Source organism: Girardinichthys multiradiatus, chromosome 19 (genome assembly GCF_021462225.1).
Source record: "Girardinichthys multiradiatus isolate DD_20200921_A chromosome 19, DD_fGirMul_XY1, whole genome shotgun sequence".
Lineage (NCBI taxonomy): Eukaryota > Metazoa > Chordata > Actinopteri > Cyprinodontiformes > Goodeidae > Girardinichthys > Girardinichthys multiradiatus.
In genome coordinates this window covers 23,082,676-23,107,295 of record NC_061811.1, presented here as the reverse complement: position 1 = coordinate 23,107,295, position 24,620 = coordinate 23,082,676, and the positions used below count along the sequence as shown (strand labels likewise).

General features: G+C 41.4%; 1 protein-coding gene across 1 annotated transcript in view; it reads right to left on the bottom strand.

The window, feature by feature from the left end:
• Nucleotides 1–24,620, bottom strand: part of meis2a (Meis homeobox 2a) — a 99,853-nt gene that overhangs the window by 6,151 nt on the left and 69,082 nt on the right. The window contains exons 10-11 of the mRNA XM_047345266.1: nt 2,455–2,513; nt 244–333 (exon numbers count right to left, since the gene is read on the bottom strand). Coding sequence (XP_047201222.1) covers nt 244–333; nt 2,455–2,513 — 149 coding nt within the window. The remainder of the gene's footprint in view (nt 1–243; nt 334–2,454; nt 2,514–24,620) is intronic.

The window sequence follows — 24,620 nt, the reverse complement described above, 5'->3', positions numbered from 1 at the left end:
GCACTGTTGCATTGTATCTTAGATTTAGTTATGGTTACATCAGAGGATTTTTCCTTATGCTGGCAAATAGTGAGTGGACTTGTAAGGATAATGCACTGTGTCATTGTGGTTTATGTGGTTAGTTTTGTGGATCTGTCCTAAAATGAGTCGATTAGATCTCAGTGCAACGCAGTTCATCGCAACTAATAAATGGTAAAGCAAGGGTTTTGGAAAGAGAGATAAGAAAAATAACGATGCATTTACCAGCTGGTCGGATCCCCATGTGTTGCTGACCATCCAGTACGAAGCTGCCCATTGGCTGGCCCTCTGGACTGTATGCTGCTCCTTGGCTCACTGAAGGATCAAGAAGAAAACCTGATTGTAGTCAAAACGTGGACATGAAAAAGGGAGTGGGGGGGGGGAGAAGAAAAGAGAACACACCAGACAATCAGCAATTGTCTCAGCTCCAGCCCAAACATACTGTAAGACATTGTGCTCATGTTTGTGGACCGTATTGACTGACGCGTGGCATGCAATCACGCATACAGTGGATCCTTATGCATGCAAGCGCACACACACTTGTGCGTGCATGCTGCCGGTGTCATTCTAAACCATGCTTACACAAGATACATTGTTATCAAAGCAAGAGAAGGGGACATGCAGTTTGACAGGATGAAAAGAAACCACGTTTATAGCATGTGCTTCTTTTCTATAGAACAAAAGATGCAACTCCATGAAACATGTTTGACTTATAAGATGCATAATTATCCCCTAATATGAATGATTTATGTGGTACCACAGTGATCAAGCCTCAGTAGTAATAAGTTAGCTCAGATGTGTCTGGTTTTGCTAATGACTGGCTTTGCTAAACTGCTGCATCTCATTAGTCTCTTGCGAAAATATTCAGACACCTTCAACGTTTTCCTATTTTGTCTCATTAAAGCATCAAACCTCCATGTGTTTTACTGGAAATTTTAGGTGATAGACCAACACAAAGTAGCACAGTTATGCAGTTGAAGGAAAATTATAGTTTATTTTCAAAATGTTTTATCAATACAAGTCAGAAAAGTCTAGCACACATTTGTATTCAAATCCTCGCCCTCCTCAAGACATTTTTTTCATTGGTGTCGATTAAAGCTCCACCTCCTTTGAAGAGTGTCTCAATCTACAGACAGATTTTTTTTTTTTTTTACTAAATGTTCTTTGCAAAATAGCTCAGGTTGGATGGAGAGCATCTGTGATCTTCAGTTTTCTTTTTTGTTTTTTTGTTTTAGCCTTTGACTGGGCAGTTTTAACAATGGTAGATCTAGCTGTTTGTTTTGCTTGTTCGTTTTTTGTTTATGCTCTGACCAGCTTCGGTGGCCCTGCTGAAGAAAAGCATCACCACAGCATAAGGCTACGTCCACTTTGCTTGATGTGCAAATAACCCAATGATTTCTGAATTCTGCAGGTGGTTTCTAAATTCATATGTACACCACACTTTTCAGTTCTTTGTGTAAAATTCCGAAAATCATAAATAACTTTCCTTCCACTTCAAAATTACATCCACTTTGTGATGGTCTATTAATTATATAAGTTACAGTTGAGACAAAATGTGCCAAGGCTCAAGCCGTTTGAATACTTATGCAACGTACTGTAACTCATGTTTCTCTTACCAGACCCCACCCTAAATAACAATATTTTAAGAGAAGTTACTTCACCCTTGTCTGGCAATTTCAGTCAGTTAAGCTTGAGAATTGGTTTATTTAATATTCAGTATCTCCTCTTTACAGCAGTTATGCAAAATATTGTAATTTCCTCCGTTGTATAGAGCTAATGACAAACAGATTCAAAGAAATGTAATAATGTATCGTCAAAGAAGTTACATAAATGTATACATTTTAAATCAAACTCTCTATCCTCCTACTAAAATCTGACTCTCACGGTTGAGAGGATTTTTTTGATCTGTGGAATACCTACTTCAGATCATAATTCAGAAGGGAGATTTTAGAGGAAGTGGAATTTAAATCTAGTGCAGAAAGTGAAAGTATGTAAACCTACTTAACCTCAGGCAAAAAAAAAACAAACCTAAATCAAATCAAAACAGACTAAAAAAGGAGATAACTCATAAACTGGTGCTAGCATCTCCTGCACTCCTCTTGTGTCCAATTAGTAATTCACAGAGAATGCTAATAGAGCCCTCTATCCACTAAGACTGGGAAATGTCCAATTAGAGTAGATCAGCAAATGGCTAGCAACATTTTAGAGCATAACACTGAAAAAAGGGGTAAAAGAGAAAGAGAAATAACCAGGAAGGATTTTGTTTAGAGTTAATAGGTGAAGAGGTGCAATGTTGGAAAATCTGGCCTCAAGGTGGGATGTTTTTGCAAGTGAAGGACTTGAAAAGGATGTGTTCTTGTAGGGAAAAACAAGGGTTAGGAACACTCTCGTGCAGATTGGCTGGATCGTTCTGCTTTCTATTTCAATTTTTTTTACCTGCTCGATTTGACTGGTCAATCATGGGTTGTACTATTCTTCTTCTGGCGTTAATAAACCTGGCAGAAAGAGAGAGAGAAAAAAACAAAGAGTAGAAATAAATGTTAAATCAACCCCTCTTTCACACTCAAGGAGATTCATCACAGGCCTCCACAAAGACAAACAGTTTTGCATGACTTAATGGCAACATTAGCCACAAAGTCCTCGAGAGAGGTGCACACAACAAAACAGAAACAAACAAAAGGGCAATTGTGTGCTGACTTGGGAACCCAGTGAGGGATACTTTTAATGTTCCATATGATCTATTCCCCGCTCTTTTAATAAAGCTTTTGATTACGTTTGGTTGCTATGGGCACAAGGGAGACATTCCTCAAGTATTAAGTGCAGCTTGGGCACAGAGGCTTGGGCACATCCCTTTCTCCCTGTTCTTTGTTAGTTAGCTCTATGAAGCAAACACCAATTTTATACATGTAAGTATACTGAATTTACTATGCTGGTTTCTCTAAATGTCATTTTGCAATGCAAGAGTTTCTTTGTGAGCAAAATACAGGGCTCAAATGGTTCCTTTCATTGCATCCCACCATTTTACCCCCACGCAGCAGTTTCCCTTGCTTGGGACCCCCTCTCTGGCAGCATTGTAGGGGGTTCTGCTCCCCTTCCAGCTGTCTAGAAATGAGGACCAGGCATGGGCCACTTCGTGCTTTCACGAGGTATTGTTATGTCAGTGAGCCCATCAATTAGGCTGTCTGAAGTTTTATCACCGCCACAGCAGCAAATAAGTGCAGCTCCACAAAGCCTTCCCGGCTGGCCTTGCTCCTGTGACTTTACCAGCGTGGAGCCAGAGGTCATCTGGAGGTGAGTGCCAGCCAGGGGCAACCTTTTTAACTTCGAATAGGGTGCCTTGGGGTGTGTCAAGCGCAGGGTGCATGGCCACAATAGCCAAGCCAGCTCTCAACCTTTCCCTGTAATTTTGACCCCTTTCCCATTCCGTTTTTCTCTCACACGCTTTCAAAAACCTAAAGAACTTGGCAGTAGCACTACAGGTAACACCATGTGTTTGACATTAAACAACAGTTTCAGATCACATTGGGTCTGTCCAGCATGCTGGTTCAAAAAAACATGCAGGGAAGAGAGGGGAAAAAAGCTTCCCGTCCCTCCTTTAACATACAGGCCCACGGCACCATCAATATGGCTAAAGTACTGGTCATTAGAAGGAAGGGAGAGCTGGAACCAATTTGGGCTCCTGATCCCCCATGAAGCCCTGATACCTGCCCTTACCTTCTCCAATGAACTTAAACGACTATAATCTGCCCAGCTCAAAGTGACATGGTTAAATGTACAAAATGCACGGTTGGGAAAATAGAGACACGGTACTCATTTGCCAGGGGGTTTCTAGAGTGCAGGTACGCAGGGGTGCTGTGGGCCCCTGAGAGAAGATGAAACACATCCATATGAGGATAAGAAAAAAACACGAAGGAAGTGAATAATTTGATTGCAATGCATTAGTGGGGATTTAAATCATTGGTGATTTCTATATACAGGGGTTGGACAATGAAACTGAAACACCTGTCATTTTAGTGTGGGACGTTTCATGGCTAAAGTGGACCAGCCTGGTAGCCAGTCTTCATTGATTGCACATTGCACCAGTAAGAGCAGAGTGTGAAGGTTCAATTAAACCACGGCTGCCCAAAACACATCAGAATTAAATGTGCACCTCAACTCTCCTGTTTCCACCAGAATTGTCCGTTGGGAGCTCCACAGGGTCAATATACACGGCCGGGCTGCTATAGCCTAACCTTTGGTCACTCATGCCAATGCCAAACGTCGATTTCAATGGTGCAAGGAGCGCACATCTTGGGCTGTGGACAATGTGAAACATGTATTGTTCTCTGATGAGTCCACCTTTACAGTTTTCCCCACATCCGGGAGAGTTACGGTGTGGAGAAGCCCCAAAGAAGCGTACCACCCAGACTGTTGCATGCCCAGAGGGAAGCATGGGTGTGGATCAGTGATGGTTTGGGCTCCCATATCATGGCATTCCCTCGGCCCAATACTTGTGCTAGATGGGCGCATCACTGCCAAGGACTATCGAACCATTCTTGAGGACCATGTGCATCCAATGGTTCAAACATTGTATCCTGAAGATGGTGCCATGTATCAGGATGACAATGCACCAATACACACAGCAAGACTGGTGAAAGATTGGTTTGATGAACATGAAAGTGAAGTTGAACATCTCCCATGGCCTGCACAGTCACCAGATCTAAATATTATTGAGCCACTTTGGGGTGTTTTGGAGGAGCGAGTCAGGAAACGTTTTCCTCCACCAGTATCACGTAGTGACCTGGCCACTATCCTGCAAGAAGAATGGCTTAAAATCCCTCTGACCACTGTGCAGGACGTGTATATGTCATTCCCAAGACTAATTGACGCTGTATTGGCCGCAAAAGGAGGCCCTACACCATACTAATAAATTATTGTGGTCTAAAACCAGGTGTTTCAGTTTCATTGTCCAACCCCTGTATATATATATATGTATATATATATATATTGATCCAATGTTAATATTGCTGTTAACTGATATATCAGTTAATGACCATAATGGCAATATTAACATCGGATCAATATAGGCCCAAATTGGAATATCAATATTTCATATTAATATGCCTTTTTTCTAAGTGTGTCAACTCCATGTTACTTGTCAGATATATATAGATGAGTGCTGTAGGCCAAGGAGGACTGGCTGCTGGTCATTTCCCCCCTTAGCCACCTTTGTAGTTTTGGTCGTCTGTACCCGCCTTTTTTTAAAACAAGATGGTAATGTCCACCACGAGAAACTGTCAGTTTGTACCCGCCAAGCGGACATTAAAGATTTAGTTCTGCAACTAACAATTAAAATAACTTTTTTATCTTACTTATAGTCCTGTAAAGACAGGTATTTTTATGGCTCTAGTAGATTTTGGTTGTGTCTACTGGCTCAGAAAGGGGATCAGAACCAAAATAAAACAGAATAGTGTGATGAAAAGTATTGTGTTAACAATATTCAACTAAATTAAATTATACATGAGATATGAACATTTTTATGACAACTTATGTTAATAATTTTCCGTGATTTAAGTACATGGGAATGAAATGGAAGATCACAGGGAAACTGTGCCTTTGGGCTGTCAGCTAGAACAGCAGATTCTAAGTAACATTACACCCCTCCTGATAAATAGTTATATCTGCGATCATTCATATAGATAAGTGACTGTTACATATTGACCATGTTTTTTTTATTTTCTCTTTTTTAACTCTTTTAGCCTTTAGTCGTTTGTCATCTAAAAAAAAAAACGATTTAATGTTTTAACCTTTTATACCATCAACCTGACGATAGCTGCAGATAGATATCTATCTAATAGCTATATATATAGCTATTAGATAGACATAGCTAATTTAGCTATTATGTATAGCTATATCTGGCACATATTCATTAAGGACTGAAGCACCCATGTTAAATAATGCACATTGCCCCTTTTAAATAAAGTGAAACTAAGAGAGAAAGAGTTCCAGCTTAAAAACCAGCGTAAACAATAATTATTAACATCACCCTCCCTCTTGTGGCACAAACCATGCTGCCTACCAGAATATATGCCCTGCCTTCTCCCTTTCTATGTTCACCAAGGGGCTCAAAATCACAACCATGTGCATTCATACCCACTCTGGGTCATAACCATAAACACGTAATATTAGAAATTGTCTACGCTGGTGCTGAATTTGACCGTATTTCCAGCGACTGTGGAGAAAATTCTCTGGAGAGTGCGCGCTGTAGGATCAAAGTGCTATTTTCAATTTTCTTTAAATATTCTGAGGGAAAGAAAGTGTTGTTCATGTTGTGTTTATCCAACTTCTTACAGGAAATGTTGAACCAAAACTGCACAGGAAGAAGGTTTGAATGTTTGCTCTCATTGAAACGGTCATTTTTAATATGAAAACACGTCACTGCTATGAAGACAAACAGATATCCAAATATTTCCTACAAAGCCCGCTTCTCACATGGGTCTCATTTTGGTCAATATTCCGAGCCTTAACTAATACCATATCATGCCACAAAGACTTAGCTTTAGGGTTGCCACAGTAACCAGCAGGCGATGAGGTGCACCAAAGGGAGTAATGAGGTGGGGTGGGGTGACCATGCCCCCCCTTCTTTGTGGCCTTAAAGCACCTTTTATCAGTCTGAGTAAAGCCAATTGAGATTATCAGACTCAGGCTTGATAACAATGTTTCCCCTCAACCCGTGAGCTGCTAATGGAGTGTGCTTATAACAACACAGAATCCTCCAGAGATGAAGGCCAGTCAGGTTGGATGGACACTCAGATGGATGGGCCCGGAGCCCCAGGAGACTCAGAGAGGTTGACCACAGGGACTGAGCATTCCTAAACTGCTCACTAAAACATACGTATGAGCTGGAAATCGACACAATGCCACCGCAGACATGACCGCAACCACTACCAGCCTGTCCGAAGGCTAACCAGAACACAGGCGATTCACAGGGGGAATCACCGGCTTCAAACCTCCAGCCTAAAGCTCGTGTTTTATTATCTACATCTGGTGGTCAAGCTTATTATGGCCTGCCTCTGCTCAGTGTTTGTGCACAGGAGCAGCAACACACACATGTACACACACGGTACACAGAGCACCTCTCAGCAAGGGAACTCCATGCTGTCTTCAAACAAATAATTAAAGCTGAGGTTAGGGGGTCATAAGGAGGTCATTCATTGGGATACAGCTCAGAATGTGTACAGCACCGCAGGAGGGGCCAGCAGCAGCTCCACTGCTGTTTAATGTAAGGAGTTAATGTCGTCCAGCCAATAAGCCTTGAACACATTTTCACGTCGCACATCAAAAACCCGGAGGAGCATGTACGTTAATATGTGTGTGCATGTTTAAGTCAGTGTGTATATTGTACATGCCAGCACATTCTTCACAGTATATTGCCAACTGGCTCACAGTAGCGCTTCCAGCTGACATGCCCCTTAAACGGTGTAAAACATGCAAGCGCACAAACACATACACACATCTCCACTTGATGACTGAGGACCCAGTTCCTCCATTATATGAAGTGGTAAGTTTGCTTGAGCCCTGACTGTTGTGTCTTTGTGGATCGCAGAGGAAAATAACAGACAGATATGAATGATGGAGCCAGGGCAGCGGGAGTCCACTTGACACAGGGTCTCCACAAGGCTGGATCAACACTGCATGCTTGGTTAATAATATCTGTTCTCACACAAGGAGGTTGGGGGCTTCACAGAAAGCTTTTTATCTGCTAACTACCTTGTCTAGCATTGTATGGTAGTGTGTATTTTGACATGGGAGAATTAAAGACTTCCTAGTTTTACAATGCCTTGCAAAAGTATTCATACCCTTTGACCTTTCTTACATTTCGTTATGTTACAACCACAAACTTCAGTTTGAGGATTTTATCGGACAGACCAACACAAAATAACAGACATTCATTACGTGGAAGAGAGATGATACATAGTTTTCAAATATGTTCACAATTTTCAAATAAAAATCTTATGTCTGGATTGCATTTGTACTCGCCCCCTTTGAGTCAATACTTTGTAAAACCACCTTTCACTACAATTACAGCTACCAGGTTTCTTCATCTAGAGACTGAAACATTTTACCTATTTTATCTTATTCTGCAAAATAGCTCAAGTTCAGTCAGACTGGATGAAGAACATCTGCTAGCATCAGTTTTCAGGTCAGGCTCAGAATCTTGATTGGATTTAGGTCTGGATTTTGACTGGGGTATTCTAACATAAATATGCGCTGATCATAACACAGTGCATTTCTGGCTGTATGTTTAAGGTGACTGTCCTGCTGAATGGTAAACCGCCACCCCAGAAGGAAGTCATTTTTATCCTCTAACAGGTTTTCTTTCTCTATTTAGCTCCGTCTATTTTCAGATCAGCTCTAACCAGCTTCCTTTTTTCTGCTAGAGAAGAGCATCCTCACAACATAATGCTGCCACCACCGTGCTGTACCATGGGAATAGGGTGTTAAGGTTGTCAGCAGGTGACGAGGTGACTTCTGAAGGCCTTTAGATCCGAGTGAATGAGGATGAATAGAAATAAAGAATGAAAACCATATATCACTTTTCTTGTTCTTTATAATAGCTACTGTGCGTTGTTTTAAGATCAAGTGGTGTGAATACTTTTGCAAGACACTGTATGTCAAGTTTCTTTAACCAACTGCCACCGTAAATAACAACAATAGTTATTCCCTTCATAAGATAAATTACCTGACCTCTATTTGATCATTTCAGACAGTGAAGCTCCCCACAGCATTATGCCGCCACCACCATGTTTTATCATGGTTCATGGTGATGTTTATTGCTAGATTTCCGTTTGCTAATTAGGTGACTTCCAATGACAGTTGGTTGCCCTAGATTTCATTGAGGGCTATCAGAATAAAATGAGCTGAATACAAATTCATGCCACACTTTTCAGTTTATCAATAATTTTTCTCACATTTCACAAGTAAGCATAACTTTGTGCTGGTTTATCACATACAAACCTAAAAAATACACTGAAGTTTGTTCACTTGACAAAATGTGAAAAAGTTGATGATTTAGATTTTCTTTTCATGCAAAAAAATTCTATGAAGGTTACTTGAAACTTCAAGATGTAATCAGTGCAAACCTGTCTGTCTGACTTGAGGCTTGCCCTTTTCTTTCTTATTTCCTCATCTAAGTCAGTCAGAGAGGCCTTGTTTCTGCTTAACTGACTTGCAGCCACACCTGGTAACTCTGTAGTGTTGTCAGCATTCCTGCGCTGTAAAATTGTCATGCCAAACCACCCTAGCCTGGAGCAGAGCCAAGAGATCGAGTGCGTGAGGGAGGGAGACGAAACCCTGCCAATCAAGAACAGGGTCACTCGTTTGACGAGTTTGCGATGAAAGAAAGAAAGCGAGCCACAGCTAGCGCTAGATGAAACAGAGAAATGCTGAATGCGTCAGAGGTTCAAAAAGATTGCGGCTTGGACATTTCAACAGAGGGATGTTGACAGTTTATTGCCTGTATGGCTGACCAGACCATGCCCATTTTTCTAAACTCAAAAACCAGGGAAGAGTGTAGAAGTTTCCATTCGTCAGTCAGTCTCCAAGACCCCTGTCTGTCTCTCTTGTAAGAAGATTACATGCAACACAATCTGTACAAGAATGTGCTGAGCTCAATCCATGATCACTGCTTGCAAACACGACTGTCCTCTGGTTCCTATTAAAGCTCATTGCTTCCATACTTCTGCTTCAGCCCAAAATAAAGAACCCAAACTGCCTTCAAATGAGTTACAGCTCACTGGAATCAGACGAAGGAAGGATTCAGTTTGATTTCCTCTTTTATAAAAACAGTCAATCATTCAATGTCTTTTGACCAGGAAGCACATGCAAATTAACCCCATGAGGAGGGTGTGTTTAGTATAAGCAAACACTCATTATGGTCTGGTCAGACACTGGGGCGGTCTGGGGCTACTGAATCTCTGACACTGATCTATTGTAGTGTCAACACCAGCGATTTAATCAGCTTGCATGGTCCAACAAGATCTCCATAACAGTTTATATATACAGTAAGCCTGCCACCAGGCAGAACCAGCAGTATCTCCACATTTATCATAAACTATCAAAAGGACACTTTTTGTAGGCTTTACTTCTCCAGTGTGGAACAGATCCATGGTTGTCAAACTGTGGTACAAGTACTGCTAGTGACACTTGGGCTGCCTTCAGAACAAATGTCAGTATCAATTGAATCTATTGATTGCGTGCTAAAGAGGAGTGAATTAACTGGGATGTTGAACACCAACATTAAAATATGAATTTATCAACCGCATTTATCTTTGCTTCATTGTGCCTCAACGAGAAGGCAATGGGAAACATTTCAAACATTTCCAGAATGAACTGAAGCTACGTAAGCCAGAAACTGTATTGTTTGAAAGATTTAATGTGGTTTAAAGGATTTTGCCAAGCTGTAATTTTAAGTTTAAAGTACTTGGAGACCAGTAACTTAATAAATAATACTTTTATTTTGATTTTTTTTTTTTATCTGCTCAATAATGACATAATCATACCTTAGTTGAAAAAAACAAACACAGTATTTTGTTTTTTTGTAGAAAACTAAAGAAAAGAAAAGTGAATTTTCAAAATTTTGGGAGGGTAATTTGTTTTCTAACTTCTGGCCTAGAAAAATCTTTGGTTTGATCTTAGCAACAACAGCAGGATATGGCTTTGCTTTCGAGTAAAAGTTTCAGGTTGTTTGTGGTCGTATTTACTATGAAACTACAAGTCAAGCAAAGCAAATATAAATAATAAAATATTAATACTTTTATGTTGTACCTAACATTTTCTTCTTTAAGGAGATCTTAATTTGGCAGTTAAAATCTGGATCAACTGCCCACACTGGCAGGCCATATATGTAAAATTTTTGAATAGCGAGGCCCCAGAATTTTTCCAAGGGCCACAGTTTGGACACCCTTCATTCAATGAGATGCAATACAATCAATAGAGCAGACAAACCTAAATTTAATCAGCATGGCAGTCATGTTGTATTTTGAGATTGGGGTCAAAGAGACACCTTTCATTTCCCCAATTTGAAATCCAACTTAACTGGACCTTTGTATCTGTCAGTATGATGGCACTTGAAAACAATCGGGCTTTACAGAGGTGGAAGTTTGAGAACTGCTGGAGTAGAACAAGGAAGTTTCTTCAAACTCATCATATCCCCCTTTTTTTTCTTCCTGCTTTGAGCTAAAGCAGGAGACGGGGGATGTATGTCGGGTGAACATTACCTCACCCCCATGTTTGATTTAGTGCAGATGTGAAGCAGAGTGGGGCAGGAGCACGTTTTTTTTTTTTTTTTGGGAACGTCAGAGAGGGCCCAACTTTGGGGCAACCACTGTGTTTACATAGTTTTACCTCCGTCTATCTTTCCCTCTTTCTCCTATCCACAGCGCCCCCACGCAACCCCACACACAATCTTTTGTCTGCCTCTGAAAGGGGGACTGTTTCACCTCTGTTCCATGGACTTTCACTGACCTGTTTTTCTTTCCCTTTTTATTACTCCATTCATCGCCCATTTGCAGCATCCCTCCCCCCCAACTCCACCCTCAGCCCTATATGACTAACATTTGCATTGCTCTGTCAGTCGAGCTGCACAAGTCATTTCTCTAAGAAACCCGGGGAGTGCGAGTCATTAAGACTCCAGTGGAAATTCAGACAAAGAATTATATATTTGTGTTGGAAACTGACAAGATTTAACAAGGAGCTAATTAAAATAAATCAATAGCACTGCGGCACGCTTGTGCTCCGTCTCCATGTCTTGCTCTGATCTTCTGCATCACAGAGGTGTAGCGCTGCAGTGTGAAGTCCAATGCTTGGCTACTGATGGTTTAGACCTAAAATAAGGCTTTTACTAGCACCAATGAATAAGTTAAAGAGAAATCCCCAAACTGTCTCTATATTTTACAGCAGAGAGAAAGACAACAAAAAGGGATAAACATAGACATCTCTACTGCTGTTTACCCTTCCCATCTAGCACTGTCTCCCCTCTTCCCCATGTCCAGAGAGGGCATGTCAGCTCTGGGCTCTGCAGTCCAGCGGCCTGACCCCTACAGGGCGGGCTGCGCGGCCCCAGCTGCTGACTGTCCGTCAAACACCTCCAGAGAAGTGTCGGGCCAGGAAGACCACGCTTGTTGCCCCTTTGATCCAGCAAGCAGCAGCTGCTGCTCCACACAGCAGCACTTTGTTCCTCTGTCTCCTCACCATACTCTGTCCTACGGCACAAAAACTCTGAATCCAGCTCAGACGTGGAGGGTGAGAAAGCAGAGGAGGGAAAAAAATGTGGGGGTTATGATGGAGAGGAGGTAAAAAAAAGGAAAAAAAAACATTTCTTTTTCCTCACCATAGCACCAACAAGCTCTGACAATGTCAGCGGGGTTTTTTCTTGGCCTCGACACAGCTCTCAGGCATCTCCTGCTTGACGCTTTACCCTTCTTTTTCCTTTAAGAGATATGATAGTTATTGTTTAAATCAGCTAAGGTGAATAGAATGGACTAAGGCCAAGTCTGCCCCAGGCGTCAACACACCTGCATGAAAGAGGGCTTATTGTAGCAACCGAGCGTGGCTAACCTGGCCTAGCCCTACCAGTTTTTCTGATGTAAAGAAGGAGTATAGCCTCACATCTTTTTTTCTCTTTCTTTCAGTCAGACCCTCAGTATTTTCTCATATTAACCTCTTTTTCTTCACAGGGTGGAACCTCTGCCCTGTAGTATTTCTGCACACTAATACTGTGCCTCGAACTAGTATTTTTTCCTATCACAAACACAGTGTATTTATTTTGGGTGGCACAAAAAAGGCGGCACTAAGTAGGGTTCAATTGGGAAGTGGAATGAAAATGCTGTAGTGTTTTCATTTTTTTTCATGAGGGATTTTCATTTATTTTTTTGCTTTATAAATAAAACTCTAAAAAGTCGTTAGGGGAATGTCTCTACCAGCCCTGAACATCTAGAAAATAAATGTTTGCCTATTTTTCCTTGTAAAAAAGCTCAAGATGATTCAGATTGGATAGACTGCACCTATGAATAACAATTTCCAATTCTTGCCACAGATTCCTAATTGGATTTAGATCTAGGTTTAGAGTAGGCCATTTTCATACATGTATATGGTTTGATATAAACCATTTTATTTCACTATGACTGTGTCTTCAGGCCATTGTTCTAATGATAAGAGAAGCTCCATCCCAGTCTCAAGTCTTATACAGCCTCTATTTAGCTCCACCCATCTTCCCATCAGCTACTGTATAACTAGCTTTTCTAACCCTGATGAAGAAAACAATTGTACAGCATAATCTACAGGGTCAGGTTTTTACAACACATACATTGCATATAGGTCAGAAAATTTTGTTTTGGTGTCATCTAACCATATCACCTCATATTTGGCATGTCCTCTACGTGGAGTGTGCCAAACAGTACGTGGAGTGTGCCAAACAGTAAAAGGGACTTTTCATAGCTTTCTTTTAACAATGGCTCTCTTCTCATCACACCTCCATGAAGCACAGATTTGTAAAGCGCACAACTAATAGTTATACTGTCAACAGATTTTCCACCTCAATTGTGGATCTCTGCAACTCCTCCAGAGTTATCGCGCCTCTCTTGGCTGCTTCCATGATTATTGCTCTCCTTGCTGAGACTTTCAGACATGTCTTGTTAAGTTTGCAGTTGGGCCATAAGCTTTCCAGTTTTTGACCTTGGTCTTCATGATGCTTGTTGTTCACTAATGTTCTCCAACAAAGTTCCAAGGCTTTCACTGAACAGTTGTGTTCATACTGAAATTAAATTACACGGAGGTGGGATCCATTTAACAATTAGGTGACTTCTGAGGGTAATTGATTACATCAATTCATTTAGTAGGTATCAAAGAAAAGGGGCTGAAGGCAAACGCACCCCACACTTTCCAGATTGTGGTTTTAAATATGACAAAATGGAAAAAGATCAATTGCTGTGGACACTTTTATAGTGCACTGTAGATATGAAGAGCTAAAAAAAGTTAAAAGAAGAGTTGAACTACATCTTACTTGTTTGGAGAGTATTTACTTATAAACTGACACCCACTCTGTTAATACGACACTATAATAATGTGTATAAATGCACAGTATGTTATATCCGGCTTGGATATGTGGTACAAACAGGTAGGTAGTTTTTTTTCTGAGAATGGCTATGTCAATATTAGCCCCTGTCAAAGGTTCCAGCACATGAAGTATGACAGAGGTCGTCAGCGCTGGGAAGTAAGGTTCACTCCTCATAAGACTTTTTCTGGCCTCAATAGTGGATGAGTGCTTCCTGCCTTCATGCTGCTCCAGAAAAAGCTTACTCACAAACTGGCTCTCTCTCACACACACAGACTGGAGTAGAGAAACTATATTACACCAGCCTATCCATCAGAGTTTTTCAGATAAGTGAGGTGTTCTTACAAGAACACCTCACTTTCTCAGTTGTGAAGTGTGCCACCCCACTTGCCCACATTTTCCCCAACATTGCCGCCTTTGTACGCCACTGTGGGGAGGGCAGTTGTAATCTCCATTTTCAGCCACTTTTCTGGTGCTATCTTACAAACGTGTGGCTTTTTTAAGTGTCTCCATTTTTTTTACATTTCTTTTCATCTCTTATTTCCTTCACCCATCTCTTTGTCTCTTGCTCTGTCATCTTATGCTCCCTTTTATTCTCAACCTCTTTTTCCTCCCTGTGCCTGGTAATCGAGTGAGAGATTCAGTGACTCTGTGACTCCCTCTTATTGTCAGATATCAAACAGGGTGGCTTTGTGGATTACCAGGGGAGGCTGATAATGACATGATAGAGGCGTGATATTTCAAACAAAATTGAGTGTCAATTGGCTGCATCGTCTAGGCAACACAAGTGCCTGCATTTCAGCAGCGAGGCAGGAAATAAGGCCAATCTATTTCTTTTGGTACACATCAAACATCTCTCTCTTCCTCCTTTGTGGTTTCAGTTTAGAGAGAAGAAAAGTCCTATCAAGAGCAATACTTATACCCCTGTGCAGAATACATACATATTTAGATAAATAACTGTTTATTTTCCTGAATTTAAAATGAATTAGCAAATGTTACAGAACTGATTAAGTTTCAAGTAAATTGTGCCCCTTTTTAACCCCATACCTGATTAGAAGTTTGCATTCGCATTCTGTCCTTCTGCAATGCATAAACGCACATTCAATTCAATTCAATTCAAAAATACTTTATTAATCCCAAAGGGAAATTAAATATTAAACATGCATACACGTGTGAATTTGGACCTGTTTGTAAAGGGAATCTCCATTCAGTTTTCCTGTCTTCCCAGCATGCAAGGGATTTCTATCAAGCACATTTCAAAGTTATGCCAAGGCATCTGAATTCACCTATTTGTGACCACGAGAGTCATCAGTTAAATGCGGGCAGCTTGCCTCTGACTTCCCATATTGAATAATTAATCAGAGTTTCAGTTGCACATAACTGGTTTGACATACATACGCTTCAGCACACACACACACACACACACACACACACACACACACACACACACACACACACACACACACACCCACTCTTGTTTTGCTATATGTAGTGAGGACCATCTGTTGACTCCCATTGACTTCCATTGATTTTCAGTCATTTTCAACCCTTTCTATACCCTAACCCTGACAATAACCCTAAACCTAACTATTACCAGTGCATGCCTAACCCTAACCTTAACCTAAACTCAATTCACACCTTAGTCCTAAACCTAACCGTTAGCAAAATAGGTCGTGAGGACCAGCACAATGTCCTCACTTTGGTACAAACGGTCCTCAATTTGATGGTGAAATCGGGAAAATGGTTCTCACTGTGATGCCAAGACAGGAACACCCACACACACACACACATACACACACAGAAGTGGTGGGACGATCAGAAGCTTAGAGTTTAGGGCTAAAAAGCCAAGCAGCAGGCCAGTGATATAAATAGCTGTTGTTTGTGAAGAGGACTGCTGGCAGAAGCGGCAATGACACTGTGGAGCAGACCACAGGGACTGTGATGTGCCTGGTGGCCCGAAGCAAGCCCTCTGCCTCTCAGATCAGCTCTACCACAGGCTGTGTGCAGCTTTGACCGGCCCGCTTCACATGTGACAGCCTTAAACAAATACAACAAAGGCACAGTCAGTTCAGCCTCCACTGTGGTGTATGGCCCTTGAATTTGAGTCTCTGAACTGTCAGGTGTGATTCTCTCATAACAACCTCAAAATACAGAAGACTTAAAGCTGAAAAAATAGTGAAAGAAATAGAAATCAGCATTTCATATTGTTTTTGACAACTTTTTTCTTAAATCTCCTTTTTATTCTACCCATGGGTATACTGAGGGGAGCATTATAGTCTCTCTTTTGGGAGCAAGAGCTAAAGGCTGAGAACCTCTAAGCGCACTAGGGGAAAAGGCATTCCCAGCACCACATGCTTACAGAGATTCTCAATTGAAACATCATCACTGATTATGAGAGAAATAAATATATTCCTCCAGTCTGGGAAGAGAGAAAGAATAAGGTAATTTAATCGCCTTATTATTCCCCCACTCTCAACATTTTGTTATGCAAGTTCCAGTTTTGGCTAATTCCTACAGCGACTGCTCATAACTCACCACAAACATGCACTAAAAACATGCATGTGTTTCCGTTTATATGCAAAAAACACGGCAGCAAGCTCAGTGATTGGAGAGATGTGCAGAAATTGGGACCCCATTCTGTTGACAGTGTTGTAACATTACAACTGTTTACAGGTGAAAGTTTTAATAGATATTTCTCTACCAGGTTTGCACATTGAGGGGCATACATGTGTTGTGAAAAAACACTGTGTGAAAAACCACTCTAGATTGTGTTGCCCGTTATTTTTTACAAACCTGGCTCATGCTCTGTCAGACTGGATGGATAGCTTCCGTGAACAACAAGTATCAAGTCTTCAACATTCAAATATCAAACATTCTTAACTGGATTTTCAATCGGTCTTCATTCTTTGCAAGCCTCTAACAGATTTTTCTCCCATGATTACCCTTCATTTACTTCCATCCATCTTTACATCAGCTCTGACCAGTTTCCCTGTCCCTGCTGAAAAAAAAAGAATCCCACCAGCATGATGCTGCCACCACATTTTTGCACTGTGTGCATGGTATGTTCAGGATGATAAGCAGTCTTAGTTCACTGCCACTTATAGCATTTCACATGTAGGGCAAGAAGTTGCATTTTGGTTCAATTACGGAAAAGTGAACTCTATTTACTAATTAGGTTAACTTCCTACCACACCTGAACTGAGATAGAGCAGTTTGAACCGACTTATTGGCCTACACACACACACACACATATATATATATATATATATATATATATATATATATATATATATAATGTGTTTACACACACACACACACACACACACACACACACACACACCAGGTAATAATGATACACTGTGGTGTTGTTAAGGATGTGATTACAACTCTCTCCAATTTTATATCCCAAAACACTCACTTTCACTGAAAGGAGCAGGAGCAAGGTCGCTGGAGGTTCTTTGAAATGTGACAGCACATAAACAAAGCAAAGATAAAACATGGCGTTGCTGAATCAACTAGTGTGAAAGAGAGAAGGTGGCATGCTCAAGGAGGAGGTAAAGAAAAACAGAGGAGTGAAGAAACGAGCATGCCTGGACAAAGAGAAAATACCTCATCAAGGTTCACAGAGTTTAAAAAGCTCAGCCAAAAGAAGGAGCTCCTGTCCTTCTCTGTTCCAACAGAGATAAACATACACATAGACCCCTAAGGCCATTCTGTTATACCTGGTCACCTTTATCCCTCTTAGTTTCTCCAACCCCACCCTCTTCCTAAATACATACACAGCATCCTGGCATCCCATTCACATCACTGCAGGGGCACAGCAGCATCAGCCTGTGGATAACACACAGATCCTCCGGCTATCTCTCTCGGCAGATAAAACTAATTATTCCAAATCTACCCTGTCAGGTTGTCTGATCCACTGGGGCCCCAGTATAATTCTCTCTTTCTCTCATTCTCTATCGCAGGTCCTCTATTGGTCATAAAGCACAAAATGACTAGGAACCTGCAGGCTCACCTCAAGAGTAAAACATAGTGACGAGTCATAAAGACACATTTACAGCAGCTAAAATGCAAGAGTTTCTTTGTGAAAGCAGACCTTTACAAAGTGCCCTGATCATTGCTTAAAAGTAGAGATTCACTGATTTGACATGACCGATGATTTTTTTCTGCTCAGTGAAAACAACATACATGAGTCCTAACAAGTTGCACTAACAACACCCTTCTGTGTAGAATCTGTTATTGACAGAGGAGGAGTCAAAGTTCATAAAGGCTGGTATGACAGAGAGCTACACTTCAGCACTGAGCATTTAGTTCCTTTGTCATTAATTACTTTTGCAATTTTGGTCATTACCCAACTTTATTGGGTTTGAGGAGGAGCTACCGGCCACAGGAATTCATTTCATTCTCACCTTGGGGATATTTTACCAAACTGGCAAAGGAGCAAACTGACCCAGAGTCGACTTGCAGATAACAGGAAGGCTTAAAGCAGTACAGCAAAGTTGCTCGGGTCAAGAAAAAGATTCAATTGGATCACAAACAGCCATATGGAAATCTCTCTCATTCACACAGTGTGACGTCAACTCTGCTCTTAATCAAAATCATAAATGGAGATGCATCGATGAGGCTTTTCTGACCAATACAGTTTCCAGATGTTCTTTAAAGATTGTTAATTAAGATTTTAAGTTATTGTCTTTTTTCTAACAACTACAAAACACAAAAGTAAAGAAATGTACTCCAGGTCTTTGATAAAGGTGGTAGTTTTGCATCCAGCAGAAAATTATCTACACACACACACACACACACACACACACACACACACACACACACACATCCACAAAGCTTTCATAAGATCTTAAATCTCAAATGATTTCACCAATCAAGTACACCAAAGAAGCCCTAATCAAATGTACACAACTATGAAGGATAACAAAATGTTCCTAATATTTGTATGCTTTGTCTTTTTTGGGACTCATGGAAAGTCTTAGAGCTAATTAACAATGCGAAACTCTAAGAGGCTTTCCAACTGCACACCCTAAAAACCATCTATAACAATGAGCTCTAAAGGCAAATGGAAGCTCATAAACAGGGATTCCACAGTATAGACTTTGCATTTTATCTTTCTGCCATTTTCCCCCTTTATGAGCCAAGGACCTCTACAGTAGCGAGTGTGAGGACATAGCAAGGATGATAGTAAGGATGTTAAGGAGGTAGAATAAGAATGAGGCACAGGTTGAGGGAATGAGATAGAGGAGTGCCGGGGTCACAAATCTGGCTGCTATTCCAGTATGTGACATCTTTGCTCGTTTGCGGCTGCTCATTAACAAACAATACTGCTGTGAAATTGGTTTAATGACAAAGTAATAAAATTGCTATTCTGCTCACAGATGGCCTGAGGCAAACGGAGATTCTAGCAGGCTTACTCTGGCTGCCCGTGTGCATTAAGCTGCTTGTTCATGAAAATAGAATCCCAACACTTGACTTCTCACAACCACTAACTTTTTTTTTCCTTTTTAAGTTTTTTTTCTCGTCTTACAAATGAAATAAATTAACCTACTTTCGTTCCTTGTATTCTCTTTGAATCCTCCCTCTCCCACACTCTCACCCTTTTGCTCTCTTTGCTCTCTCTAGTGTATTCTCTCAATCTTTCTCTGGTTCTCACCCCGGTTCAGAAATTACCATTCTGAAATAAAAAAATTTAATTTAAAAAAAGGAGGACTGCCCACGCAAAAAGCAGCCTGACTTCATTTCAAACGTGGAGCCCTTGTTATTAAACGACCCACCAATAAAACCAAGCCATTGAGGAATAAAAGAGCCAAAGGAGCAAAGAAGTACAAAGATCTCCCTCCTCCCATCTCTCTCCATCTCTCTCTCTCTCATGCTTTCTCTGTAATGCCTCTTTTAGCGCTTCGCCTCTCTGTCTTGCCTCGTCTGGCTTCGTTCTGCTTGCATGCCGTCTTAGCTGGGAGAATTCCACAGCCTTGGAGAGTCTATGTAATGGGAAAATAAGTAAAAAGGCATTCATTTTTTCTTTCCTTTCTTTGTGCATGATTGCCCAACATTGCCAGTGTTATTAAATCCACCACCTGTTTTTCATAATCATGCACTCACACAGAGGTGGGCACCAGGCTTGCTCCGCAGCCTCGGTGGGTGTCCAAGCCACGCTATGACCCAATGTTCCCCCGGTGCCCGATAAAGTGGGAATGGGCCCTGTTAATTACACTGGAAATTTTCAACAGGGTCCCGCACTCACGCGCAGCACATGCTGTACACTTGGAGCAGACATAAACACGGTGGCACACATTAGCATCAGCTGTTTAATGCTCCCATGGCTTACCCTGTGAGCATGTGTCTGGATTCTGTTGCAAGCATCTATTTGGATCTGTGACAACCTCCGAACAGAGAGAAAATCAAAATGAATCCCGCTACAACGGGGAGTGTGCTATGTACCGGCGGTGCCAATAATGAGAATATGTGTTTCCAAACGAGTTTCTTCATCCAAAACTGATAAAATGGGATTATTATTATGGCATCAAGGAGGCAGCCAGATCAAATGAACTTATTGGGCTGAGGGCGTTAGTAGGGGGGCTTGCACTTGGGATCTGACAACAGAGTCAATTCTGCTAATTAACTGCCAATTAGCAGTCCCTAAATGAGAGGGATCATGATGCCTATTTTGGCAGCGCCCTGCTCGTCTCTCTTTTTAGTTAGATGCACATATATACTCCTAGCACCACAGTGCAATGCAACACACACACACACACACACACACACACACACACACACACACACACACACACACACACACACAACCACAACCTCTCCACACTCCGGCTGTATATATATAGAAAGTCTGGGGTATGAGATGGCTGCTTCTGAGAGTCCCTGATTGCTGCCAAAAAAAGGCATGACATTTTCATCTGGGTCAAAGTTAGAGAGATAACCAAGCAACTTTCCCTAACTAGCCACCAATGTGGCAGAAACAAATATGTAAATCTAAAACAGACATGAGGAGAGCGAAGGGGGGGTACCTCAAAGCCTGTGAGTGTGTGATTCAGGAGACTACAATACTTATAAAGAATGTGAAAACGCAGCTAGGCCAGTTTCACAACTTTATGTTACATTTGGAAAATATTAGTTATTGTTATTTAGCATTTCATAAGGTATTTGTCTGCCAAACCAGAGAATCATAAATTTTTTATTTTTTTTAAATCATAAAGGCAAGTGTTCCTAAGTGTCTCATGGGCATTAAATGGGGGTTAAAAATACTTTTTTGCTGGACGAATGCTTTTTCTTTTTTTGTCTTGTTCTCACATACTCCAAACAAATGTGTTTTATCATTAAATTTCGCTTGTGAACCCGAACAAAGCTATGAACCTCTGGAGATATAAACCGAAAACTCTACAAGGGTCCTTAGTTGTTGAGGAGGGAGGAAATGGAAAGATCTGAATGGTGATGGAGCCATGCTGTCAGGAGAGCTAAATAGTTCAGAGACATTAGAACAGTTTATGTGTGCACAGTCTGAGGAAAATCAAGATTTGACATCAATAGGCTACTGTCTGAAAGCCAGAAATTGGGATGCAATGTAATAATAAACTGGGATTTCTAGGGATGTCTAACACTGACCACATGTGTCTGCTTGGAGTTCCAATCGAAGCATTGTTTTAATGATTGATATCAGAGTCCCTGACTAAGCTTAACTCCTGATTGTTGGTCTACTGTCCGTGATTTTATCTGCTACTCCTTACAAGTCATGCAGTTATGCTTTGCACAAACAGCTTTTTAAAATCAAAGCCGATTCTGTGTCCATGTCTTGCAAAACTGTATTACAGGCTGTGCATATTTGGTTAACCTAATAAATCTGGATTTTCACTAACAATCTTAGTGTTTTTCACCCTTGACAATGACATTCACAGTGAAAGAGATTGCATCAGATGATGCTCCCCAAACAGCTGCTTAGGGTGAATGCGCAGAGAGCAGCTGAACATTGGTCTTTAAACTTTACGATGTTCAAACCAAAGCGCAAAATGTTCTGTAATTTTTCTCCACACACGATTAACTAACACCTGACTTAAATATATTTTGAGACAATTTATCAAAAGACCAACTAAAATGACATTCAGTTTAATGAAGTCTTTCAGTGGTTCCTAAGCTTCTCGCCTTTTGAACCCAAAATAACAGTGGAGGAACTTGTGACCTTGACTAACTTATGTCAAACGGGTACAATGACAACACAAACCACATTAACAGTCAATGTACTGCTTTTATCTATTTGCAAGGAATGCTTTTACATCTTTTTAACATCAGTAGCAATAACTGCTTTAACTTTATTGTTTTTGTTTTTTAGTTTAATTTCTGCAGAAGATCTCAAGAACCCACACTTGTTGACTTGTGACTCCCAACTTTGGGAACCACTTAAGTATTGAAGTGTAACTTGGTATCCAACAAATGTATTTTCTACAATGACTCAAATTGATATCGAGGTTAGAAAAGGCTGATGGGGACATCCCTTGTGATTTCCAGTTATTATCTTATTTTCTCTTATCAACTATTTTAGCAGCCATAACTTGAAAAGCCTTTGAAGTACATGTGAAACAGGTGATAAAATGTTGGTTAAGGCGGGGCTTCTGCTCATAGATTTTAGATTTTTTTTTTCTCTCTCAATGAAAAAACAATCAGTGCACCATGCCCTGCCCCAAATGGCTGCAGAGATTTAACTTATTTCATCTCCTCAATGGGCACAGGCTGCTTGGCGCCGTCGTCTGGCGGATATCCTTCCCTTATCATGTGACCTGTGCTCCGACAGGGGGCAAAGGTTGGCCGCGATCCGCCCCTGTGTCTTAATAACTCACTCATTGTATTCCTTTCTGCCGCTAATTAGAGCCTCTCCCCAGTGCATGTATGTGTGTGTGTTTGTGTGTCTGCATCTGTGTCTGTGTTTGTGTCTGTGCATGTAGTCTGCTTCTTGGCTGTGGAGAGGAGGCAGAGAAGTAAAAATAGAGTGTGGCTTACTGCCCTCTTTATTGTTATTAGTGCTCCAGTGGCACAGCAGTCAGTCATCACAGATGCCAAGAAGTGACATATTCGTTCTCTGACTTGCTCTGCCTCTCCCTCAACCACAGAAATGACTGCCTGTGAGATGAGTGAATAAGGATAATAAGTTCTTTCCTTTTTTTTTTTAAAGATGTTGTGTCTCTCAATTATCTGTCATAACCGTCATTTCCGAGACTCATGAAACAACCTCCCGTTTTGTATGTGCTGCCTTGTGTTGGCATTGCTGTATAATGGCAGTATAGTTGGTGGTGTGGGTTTATGGAAGTGAGCGAGAGACCATCGGGCTGGCTCTGACACTGTGACATGAAAGGATTCGGTCAGGCTCCATTTAGTTCAGACTGATAGCAGGACACCAGGAGCTGCTGAGACAGGCAAATACACGGCTAGATACTGTAAACGTTTCAGTGTGCAGACATCAATGCAATGGGAGTCATAGCGCGCACCTTTTCCAGACCATGCCTCAAATCTGTCTGAGTTGTAAACAGAACAAGAATAAAAGCACTATTTTATGGTTAACTAATGGGGTACAGACACATGTGCATGTACAATTGCTTCCTGTTGTAATGTGCATAGCCTGCACAAACACACTTTTGGAACTATTAACAGAATAATCGAGCCCTCCTCCTCATCTGCTCAGCACCAGCGAGGCGCAATTGTGGACTTTAACCTTTTTCTTTGCTCTTTATTAACGTTGAATAGCTAATGGGGTGTGGGCTACAAGCAGGTGAGGCTGTTAGCTAATGATATGCACTAGATACTGAAGCAGGTGGAGCGTGTCGGCGGTACTAACACAAAAGACTTCAAACCATCTGGGCTTTGTTTTCCATGTATACAGGTGAGCGGCAGGTTAACGTACAGGGAGGGTACTGGTTTGGGGAAGTTTGAAGGGGCAAGAGGGGGGAAAAGAGCAAGATGCACTGTCCATTGACTATCTAACAGAGCGCCGTTGTGCCCTCGCCAGGCTGCGACAAAGCCCTGATTCAGCACATCCTTTCCCCAAGGGAGAGCTCTGGTAACTGAAGACAGCCGCCGTCCCCTCCCATCCACCGCCCCCACTCATCCTCTCCTTCTAGCTCTTCCTTCGTCTGTCTCTGTCTCCCTCAACCCCTCTTTGGCCGGTCGCACCAGCCATGCATCAAAGGGAACTACAGAACAATGTGAGGGCCAGCCAAGAATTTGGAAAGCTGCTCTTTTACTTTTTATCTTCTCTTTTTATAACATAAAAATGCATCAAATCATCCCCACATGGGCCATATAAAGACTGAGTAGAACCAGAAATAAATCAGCAAAGAACTATGTAACCTACTAGTAACTCTGAGACATGGGAGAAAACTCCATTGGCTCACTACTGCTTCCCTGTAACACATCCCTTAATGAGGACGCATCCTGTGCTGACAACACTCAGAGTGCAGCACTGATAGCCTTGCAGTCCAAGCCTCTTTTCTTCTTTAGTGTCTTG